This window comes from Apis laboriosa, unplaced genomic scaffold, assembly GCF_014066325.1.
Source record: "Apis laboriosa isolate Shangri-la unplaced genomic scaffold, ASM1406632v1 scaffold112_cov148, whole genome shotgun sequence".
In the NCBI taxonomy this organism is placed as follows: Eukaryota; Metazoa; Arthropoda; class Insecta; order Hymenoptera; family Apidae; genus Apis; species Apis laboriosa.
This window is the reverse complement of record NW_025220865.1, coordinates 2,560,417-2,569,530: the sequence shown is the minus strand read 5'-3', so window position 1 is coordinate 2,569,530 and position 9,114 is coordinate 2,560,417. Positions and strand designations below refer to the sequence as shown.

Here is a 9,114-nt window from a genome sequence, read left to right as displayed (position 1 = left end):
TTTAATTTCTTTAAGGTATTATATCTCAATTTTCATTAGTTAAATATAAATTTTTGAAAAATGTTTAAAAATTATAAATTAAATTTTTTATTCAAAATACAATATATATATGAGAGATAAATTTATTTATCGATTAAAATCAATCATTTTACATAAATCTCGAAAAATTATATTTTTGAGAAAAATTTAAAAAATCTGTATACAAATGTGACAAATTTCATTCTATTTTTAACATTGCTTTATCTGTGATATTGTTTTATTATATTTTGTTGCTGTATTATTATATCTTTGAATATACAAAATAATTTTTTTATTTTACTTTTCAATAATGTATTCGGCCTAATAATAATAATATTAATATTATTAATAAAAAAATGATAATAGCAAACAAATAAATGTAATAATAGTATGTTATTGAGAGTTACCTCAGATCAAGCAATAGTGTATACAATATACATAATATATATTTTACTATACTGTTAAGGAATTAATCACTAGCCAGTAAGCGTAGCTGTTGATATTGTGAAATACTGTACCTATACATATGCAGATCTCTAAAAAAATGTATGTTAACCGTTGTTGTCATTTATACGCATTTTAACGCAAAATATTATTGGCTCAATAATTAAACGATTAATTAAGCGAAAACAGTTCTGAATAATAAAGTTTAACGATCGTTGAACGATCATTAAAATATTTTTTATGTTAATTATTAAAATCAAGAATATTGTGCCAACAATCAATTATTGTTATTTTATTTTCACATCAATTTATTATTTAGTACACGTGTAGACCACGCAGAATAAATATATTAAGTGTTAAATATATTGAATAGAACAACATATAAACTGTACATTACATACACATTACATACAAACATGTGTTCGTTGGAAAAAAAATCTTTGTATCGAAATAGCAAATCTAGACAAGGTACAAAAACTTCGACATGAATTTGTACAGTCATCGAAAATATATCAAATAAGCGTCATTTTACATACAAAATATCACATAATATTTTGTATGCAGAAGTAACGCAATAAAAAAAAAAAATAATCGAAAATTAAATCAAGTTTTATGAATTTTTTATTTAGCTTATTTCCTTATCACTCATTTCTAACTAAATATTTTCAATTCCTCTTATCTCAAACTATATTTAAAACAAATAATATTTCAAATTAATATAAAACTTCATGACATATACAGAAAAAACAAAAACAAAAGAAAATTTTCGATTAAATATTGCAACGAGAAATAGTACCATAATTCGACCTTCGTCTTCTCAATTTGAAACGAAGCCATGACTAAATTTTACATTTTGTGTTATAGAAATAATAAATTTTCATAAATCTACATAAATACGAGAAATAATGTGGTAGATCAATTTTTCAACAATTTTTTGTCATGGAAATAATTTACGTTTAAAGATTCTCGTAGAAAAGGAGTTTCGAAAAGATGTTTTGGATTTGGAGAGAATCGCAGTTCCTGAAAATGCAGATGATGTTTCTAAAGAATGTGAGGAATCGCAGCAACGTTAATTTTCATGGACAGCGACACGTATTGACGGTTGGAATCGATTTACCGATGTACGAGGTTATTCGCAGCCAATTTGCTTTTCAAAATTTTTATCGTTATTTATATCATCAATAATTATAAAAATATCTGAAATCGTTTTAAGAATTCTTTTCTATGTAATTTTTTTGTTTAATTTTAATAATTTATTTTTGTATAATTTATAATTTACGAATAAAATTAACGAATAAAATTGAAAAATTAATTATCATTATCATTGATAGAAAAGGAATTATATTTTTGCAAAGATATGAAAAAATAAAATAAATGTTAAGGTGAGTACAACAAGAGGCGTTCCTAGTACAAGCACAGACTTGAAGGAGGCTTTGTGTGAAAAGATTCCTATACATTATGATCTATTGAGAAATTTTCGTCAACAACATGGATCGTCAGTCATCAGCCAAGTAACCGTAGAAAATATTTATCAAGGATTAAATGGTGTGAATACTATTGTCAGAGAAACTTCTGAGACTGATTCAAAATATGGGGTAAATATTATATATTATTAAATATATACGTAAAAATCAGATATATTCTCAAATATATTTTATCTTTATTTAATGTAATTTTAATAAATTTTTCGATACCGTATAAAAATCTGGAATTTTTAATAATATATTTCACTTTTAAGAACGGATTGAAAATAAATAATTTTTGATTCTTGTATATAGATCAAATATAGAGGACTAACTATACCAGAAGTTATTACACTCTTACCTCGAGAAGGAAAGTCACCAAGTGCGGAAGCTGTGTTCTGGTTACTGTTAACTGGTGATGTTCCAACAAAAGAACAAACAGCATCGTTGATCGCTGATTGGTCGATACGCCGCCAGAAAAAGAAAAATTGGTGGTCAGGACCAGGTGGCGGAATTGTAGGTTCCGTTCTTCAAAATCTACCAAAAACAACGACACCTCTTGGAAAACTATCGATAGCACTCACCGTTTTTGAGTCTGGCAAATACATACAAGAAGCTTTAAAAAATGGCGCTTTAAGCTATACTCATTGGGAAGTGAGTTCTTAATCTGAAATTTAATAAATTAATAAATTCTCGAAATTGAAAAAAGAATATTTTAGTGTTAATAAAATTATGAAATTTTTATTACATTCTGATTATTAAAAATAGACAATTGCATAATTTTAGACAAGGATGAATAATTAATTTTGTAAAAAATATTTATTTTTATTTATTTGATAAGTAGAAAAAATAAAATAAGAAATCAAATTAAAATAAATTAAAATAATTAATTAAAATGGAAATTGGAATTTTTTTTTGAAGTACACGTATGAAGATAGTATGGAGCTATTAGCAACGCTACCAGCAATAGTCGGTTTAATTGCTAAAGGAGAATTAAAGAACTTGAAAGAAGATACTGGTGATTGGGTACAATTTCTATCAGAATGTTTATATAATACATTTGATATTTCGGAATATCAAAAAAATTCGTTGGTAGATTTTCTTCGACTATATATTGTTTTGAACGCGTAAGTAAATTATCCTTGCATAAAAAAAATTTTTAAATTAATAAATCAAAACTTTTTCCTTTTCAAATATTCAATTATATATTAAAAAAATTTATATCATAAGATATTGTTATAGAGACGAAAATGGTGGAGTTCCTAGTGTTCATATTACAGAAATACTTGGAGCTTCTCAATTGTATGTCAATCAAGCTCTTGCAGCAGGAGCCTTAGCATATACTGATGAACCTAAGAGTGGCACAATGTCAGAAGTAAATAAAATATTTTTTTATAATTTCAAATATTATTAAATAGCTTTTTACAATATATTAATGAAATAGTATATGGAATTCCATTCAAAAATACAACGACTTTTTGGCCATGAATCGAAAGAAGAAAAATTAAGGAATTATATAGCTACTTTGATTAAAAGGGAAAAATTAGCTGGTTATCAAGAAACAAAATTTTGTGACCCAAAATATACCGCATTGATAAATTATACGAGAGAACATTTGCCAAATGATCCCAATGTAAAGGTATTTATATATATCTTTATTATATTTTTATATATATATTTTTTTTTAATTAAAAAATATATAAATTATTATTTTCAAAAATTATATAATTAACTACAATTTTAATGAATTGTTAAATTAAACAATTATGTATAAAAGATAATACTTTTTTCAATAAACAAATTATTTGTTATTTTAGTTATCACAAACTCTCACTCAAATACTTACTATGATAATGAAAACAGCAAAAGGAAAAGATATTTATCCTGAACAAAATGCAATTGCTGCACCTATTTTTCAGGTATTTTATAATTTTTATTTTATATCATAATTGTAATTGATTTTATATATTTATTATATATTATTATATATTTTTGAATAGTTTTACGGATTAAAAGATATGAAATTCAATCAAGTATTATTGTGTATGTCGCGAGCGTTGGGTGCAATTGCATCGATTATTTGGACAAAAGCAGTTAATGCTCCGGTCGAGCATCCGGCATCTAAGTGTACTCATACTTATTCAAATTCTATTCATGGGATACGAGGAAAACATAAACGAGGAAATCATGTAAAGAGTACTCGAAAATAAATTTTATTGAATTCTATATTAAATCAATAATATTGTCAAGTATAGTATTATATATAATTTTGTGATATATTTTAATAATGTAAATTTTTTTTACTAAATTTTAATGAAATAAATAAAATATATTAATTTTAAAAACTAATACTACATATTGGTTATTTTTTCGTTTTAATTATTTATTCGTTTTAAATATCTATTTCAAATCTGAAAAAATTTTTATTTAATCATGTATTTATGTTTGAATTTTATTTTAATTTATAAAATTATCTGTTTATTATATTTTATACAGTAAAAAAATTTATAAATTATAATTTTAAACTTGACGCTTTGTTTTAAAGCTCTGTTGGTATGTTAGTTACGAATGTTTCTAAAGAAAATGGCGTAATTGAATATCTACATATATCAAAAATTATGAAAACTTTCGAAGTTTTCAATGAAAATACAATATTGTAAAAAGTAAAAAAGTTAATATTTCATAACAAGTTTTAATACTTAAATAAATATTAATTTGTGAAATGAATTTGATACAAAATTCTAGTATGACAGTTCCTTTCTGTGGTTATATGTTCTAATATTCAATCTTCAGTAACGAAAATGCCACTTCTTTTCATCTACCATTTGTCACATATTGTATTAATATTAATCACATAGTTATATAAAGAAATACTCATGATTTATCTTGACATTAATTGATGTTTTTTGTGACAAGCACAAGAATTAATTTTATACCGTACGTATATTTCGTGATAGATATTAATATCAATTTTTGTGTTTATCTTAATCTTAATATAAAGTATTTCAATTTTAGTATTAAATATGGAACATTCTAGAATATTTTCAAATAATATAGCTTCTACTATAGAAGAAATTAGGCCTTTTTTAGAACGTGTATGTATTAAAAAAATATATTTTTTTAATATTTTATAAATTTTTATTCTAATATAATAATAATATGTTTATTTTTATTTATATTTGCAGCAACCTGGCATTTCATTAAGTACATTATTAAATATTCAAAGAGTTCAAACTTCTATAGACACTGTATCTCCTACATCTGATAATTACATCATTGATGTTGAAGATCAATCAATAAATAGTACAAATTTGCAAGATGTTTCAGTTCACGACAATCATCATCAAACAACTGCAACAGACAATTTTTTAAATAATATTCGTGAGGCTGCAAATGAGGTTGTGAGTGAAAGCCAAAACAATAATAGTAATGTTATTAATCATAACAATAATAATGATATAGAAGAAAATTCAACAGAATCAGTACGAATTAGTCCACAAACACGTGCATTGTATCAAGGACTTAGAAAATATATTCTTTTTGTTTGCATTCTTCTTATCAAAGGCCTCTATGATTACAGGACTAGTATATTAAATTTTATAGTATTAGTTGTTACATTTAATTATACTAACAACGTTGTAAAACGTGAAATTGCAAAACAAAATAATAAAAGTTGGCTATCACTTTTAATTATTACATGTTATATTATTGGATGCATAGTTTTTATTTATTTTGAATATGATACACGTATATTTTCTCCATATTCACAACCTCTTACCATTTGGGAACTATTGTGGTCAGTTTTGATAACAGATTTTGTTTTAAAATTGATTACCATTATTCTTAAAGTTTTTTTAACATGTTTACCTTCAAAACTTTTGGCTCTTCGAAAAAGGGTGAGTTCTATTATACAATTGTTTAATAATATTAATTAATTAGAAAATTAAATGACAATTTTGTTTTAGGGTAAATATTTTCTTGTAGTAGAAGCAACATCTCAACTTTATCGATGTGTTGCACCTGTTCAACCATGGTTATATTATTTTTTTGAAAGTTATCAAGGTACAGAAAAAATATTTGGGGTATTACTTTCTCTATTGTATACAGTGAGCAAAGGAACTGATATACTATCCCGTCTAAAATTATTTCAAACTGCTATTTGGAAATTACTTCAAAATGTGGTATGTTTTACAATTTTTTAAAAATAAAAGAAATTTATAAAACTATTAATAATTAATTTTATTACAGAATTTAGGTGTATCGCCATCAAAAGAGCAATTAGTAGCTTCAGGTGGAATTTGCGCAATTTGTCATGATCAATATTCGATGCCTGTGAGATTACATTGCAAACATATTTTTTGCGAAACATGTGTTTTAACGTGGTTGAATCGAGAATGTTCATGCCCATTATGTCGAGCAGCAATCACCGACGATCCTATTTACCGAGATGGCCATACAAGTCACTTTATTCAGTTATATTGACTTTCATATATAATATATGAAATTGTATTTTTTCACTCCTAATTGTACTTGTAAGAATTTGTATTAAGCTTTTCATTTACATAAAGCAAACATTTTTTAAAAATTTTATAACAATGTTATCTTTATATGAATCATTTATCAGTTATTTTGATATCTGTAATAAAAATAATCTTCATATATTGATTACTTTAAAAAAATTATCGAGATTATATATAAATTTAACAAATGTAATATAACTTGTATATAAGAAATGATAGAGTTATTCTTTTTCTCAAATACGAGAATAAATTTTATATTTTAAAATGATTTACCAATTGTCAATTAACTGTTTATTTACGAAAATAATGTAACTGGCTTATTGAAATTGAATAGTTACAAATTTTCTTTATAAGTATTACTACATTACGTTTAGTGTTTTTATGATGTATTCAAAAGTGTGGTTTTTTTTACTTCATACATGACAATGAACACAAATAGTCATAATATGAAAAAAATATGACTATATGTCTTAGAATCTAAATTATGTTCGTTGTTGATTATAATTCAACATTTGGTCATTAACGTTCTAGATTAAACGTTACGTGCATGTAATATAATTAAAATCACACTGTAGACAAGTTTCATTAATGTACAACATATAAGTATTTTCTCTGAGACATTATAAAACATATTGTCATACAGGACTTTAACACTGACAATAAAGTAATTATTATATAAGGGTATTTTTTTAGCATACATAGAAAAATAGTTCATAAAACATTGGCTTTCAAGCGTGCTTGGAAGTATTCTCCATCCCCTTTAGTTGCTTGTTTATTTATCTCTTTATGACGTTCCCTACTCACTATCTCTTCTATGACCTCTCCATCACCTTTAATTAACCTATAAAAATGTTAAAATAAATATAAATTGTGTATGTACACATTACAAGTAATAAATTTATATTTTTTATATAGAAATACCTGTATCTCCCTGTTTCTTCATCATAAACTTTACGTATTACATTTTGCTTTTTTTCCCATTCCTCTTTTGTCATAGGTGCCATAGCCTTTGACTTTTCTGATACTTCTTGAGAAACATCTTTAGAAATACTTTCTTTGGATTTATCAGTATTTCGTAATTTTTTCTTAGACTTCTTCAATTTTTTCTTTAATTTTTTCTTCATTCTTTTCTTCTTCCTACGTTTTTTCATAGCTTTTTTTAATTTTTTAGCTTTTCTTCTTGCTTTTTTACGTTTTTTTTCATCTTCAGAAGTATCTGAACTGCTACTACTACAACTACTGCTAGTACTGCTACTGCTAGAACTACTGCTACTACTGTCACTACTAGTGCTGCTAACACTTGAGGTACTTGAAGAAGACAATGATCTTTTTCTTTTTAATTTTTTACGTGCAATATGATCAGTCTTTTCTTGGGTGTCTTCATTTTTTTTCTTCTCTTTTCCTTTCATATGCATGTCATCTATATCTTTTCTTTTTGAGTCTGCTTTGTCAGTACTAGTTTGTTTTACATATCTTTCTTTTGAATTACTTTCTCTTGACTGCTCACTAGAATCTTTTAAGTTTCTTTGATGATCATGATCCAAAGTGCTTCTACTTCTAGATCTATCATAAGGTGGTCTTCTACTATTATGATTTAAGAATCTATTACCTCTTCTTTCACTATTATACCTATTATATTGTGAATTGTTGTGTCTATTTCTATCATAAAATCCAGAATGTTTATAAGGTCGATAACCAAAGTTACGTTTACGATTATCCAAATATCCACTCCGTCCTTTGTAATATCCTCTACCTTCTCTTGGATTTGGTCGATATGGTCTAACACCATTCTCAAATCTTTTATCCCACTTGTCATTTCTTCTATCTCTATCATTTTGATGCTTAGTCTCACGGCTAGAGATACTTGAGGAACTGGAGCTACTAGAGCTACTTCTGTGCTTTGACTTTTTTCTTTTATCCTTACTACATGTATTACGCCTTTTTTTCTTTGAATCAGAATCATCACTTTGTGAGGTCACTGATTGCTTTCTTTCTCTTTCCTCTTTCGATTTAACGCATTGGTCTAATCGTAAATCACTTTTTTCTTTATTACTCATTGTAGCGTTTAACTAATATTCTAAATTAATTAAACCTGTATTAGACTTAAATATTATGTCTTTTAACATTTATTTACCGTTCAATCGCATCGATGATTAACCTTCTACATTTTAATCGAAAGTTTTTCACTAAAAAATATTCTGATACGGAATGATAGATAAGACTTACGTATAAATGAATACGTTAACATTAAAATACCACAAAATAGTTTTTAAATGCATACGAACTATCAATATTCTAGTGCATCCCGCGAGCACGTAACTAACCTCGATTTAACAAATTACAACAGTCCTCTTCATCGATTTCCATTTCAAAAATTTGTCGAGACTTAAGGCAATTTTTCATGATAATATAACTGTGCAATATTTAGGGTTTTTTTATTAGCATTGAACTGTTGGTAATAATTGATTAGAAAATCCGCTTGGTATATAAAAATTAAATTAATTTTAATTTTTAATTTCTTATCTATAATAATCCTTTTTTTTATTAACATTTATTCTTTAAAAATTCTTATTTTTTTAAAATTAATAATTATAATTATTTTTTTTAGAAAAAAATAAATATTTTAATTATTCATTATTATATTTTAAATTATATACAAATTGCATTCT

At 25.2% G+C, this 9,114-nt stretch overlaps 3 protein-coding genes across 6 annotated transcripts; 2 read left to right on the top strand and 1 right to left on the bottom strand.

Annotated features, from left to right (window-relative positions):
* Nucleotides 1-1,243: 1,243 nt before the first annotated feature.
* On the top strand, nucleotides 1,244-4,135 carry LOC122714116 (probable citrate synthase 2, mitochondrial). The gene is made up of 8 exons (XM_043935164.1): nucleotides 1,244-1,512; nucleotides 1,845-2,057; nucleotides 2,241-2,579; nucleotides 2,847-3,052; nucleotides 3,168-3,300; nucleotides 3,370-3,564; nucleotides 3,743-3,844; nucleotides 3,926-4,135. Exons 1-8 carry the CDS (start codon nucleotides 1,453-1,455, stop codon nucleotides 4,133-4,135), a joined length of 1,458 nt encoding a protein of 485 aa, XP_043791099.1. The 5' UTR covers nucleotides 1,244-1,452.
* A 365-nt stretch (nucleotides 4,136-4,500) lies between these two features.
* On the top strand, nucleotides 4,501-7,124 carry LOC122711287 (RING finger and transmembrane domain-containing protein 2). The gene is made up of 5 exons (XM_043929891.1): nucleotides 4,501-4,862; nucleotides 4,941-5,020; nucleotides 5,111-5,821; nucleotides 5,891-6,106; nucleotides 6,174-7,124. Exons 2-5 carry the CDS (start codon nucleotides 4,949-4,951, stop codon nucleotides 6,405-6,407), a joined length of 1,233 nt encoding a protein of 410 aa, XP_043785826.1. The 5' UTR covers nucleotides 4,501-4,862; nucleotides 4,941-4,948; the 3' UTR covers nucleotides 6,408-7,124.
* On the bottom strand, nucleotides 5,140-8,780 carry LOC122711266 (ADP-ribosylation factor-like protein 6-interacting protein 4). 4 transcript variants are annotated; one of them, XM_043929864.1, is made up of 3 exons: nucleotides 7,367-8,774; nucleotides 7,144-7,286; nucleotides 5,140-5,276 (listed from the first exon to the last, which is right to left on the bottom strand). In XM_043929864.1, the coding sequence occupies exons 1-2, from the start codon at nucleotides 8,500-8,502 to the stop codon at nucleotides 7,157-7,159; spliced, it is 1,266 nt and encodes a 421-aa protein (XP_043785799.1). In that variant the 5' UTR covers nucleotides 8,503-8,774; the 3' UTR covers nucleotides 5,140-5,276; nucleotides 7,144-7,156. The 4 variants fall into 4 exon arrangements, with proteins under 4 accessions (XP_043785799.1, XP_043785814.1, XP_043785806.1 ...); XM_043929879.1 differs by lacking the exon at nucleotides 5,140-5,276 and having other exon boundaries at nucleotides 6,714-7,286; nucleotides 7,367-8,522; nucleotides 8,672-8,780; XM_043929871.1 differs by lacking the exon at nucleotides 5,140-5,276 and having other exon boundaries at nucleotides 6,714-7,286; nucleotides 7,367-8,522; nucleotides 8,580-8,774.
* Between the last annotated feature and the right edge of the window lie 334 nt (nucleotides 8,781-9,114).

Bases quoted from the DNA above. Each gene is read 5' to 3' on its own strand.
- LOC122714116 (XM_043935164.1), top strand. From the start codon at position 1,453: ATGTTTTGGATTTGGAGAGAATCGCAGTTCCTGAAAATGCAGATGATG. The intron at 1,513-1,844 runs GTGAGGAATCGC...ATAAATGTTAAG, and splicing joins AGATGATGTTTCTAAAGAAT to GTGAGTACAACAAGAGGCGT. The intron at 2,058-2,240 runs GTAAATATTATA...TCTTGTATATAG, and splicing joins AGACTGATTCAAAATATGGG to ATCAAATATAGAGGACTAAC.
- LOC122711287 (XM_043929891.1), top strand. From the start codon at position 4,949: ATGGAACATTCTAGAATATTTTCAAATAATATAGCTTCTACTATAGAA. The intron at 5,021-5,110 runs GTATGTATTAAA...TTATATTTGCAG, and splicing joins TTAGGCCTTTTTTAGAACGT to CAACCTGGCATTTCATTAAG. The intron at 5,822-5,890 runs GTGAGTTCTATT...ATTTTGTTTTAG, and splicing joins TTTTGGCTCTTCGAAAAAGG to GGTAAATATTTTCTTGTAGT.
- LOC122711266 (XM_043929879.1), bottom strand. From the start codon at position 8,502: ATGAGTAATAAAGAAAAAAGTGATTTACGATTAGACCAATGCGTTAAA. The intron at 7,287-7,366 runs GTATTTCTATAT...ACATTTTTATAG, and splicing joins GAAGAAACAGGGAGATACAG to GTTAATTAAAGGTGATGGAG.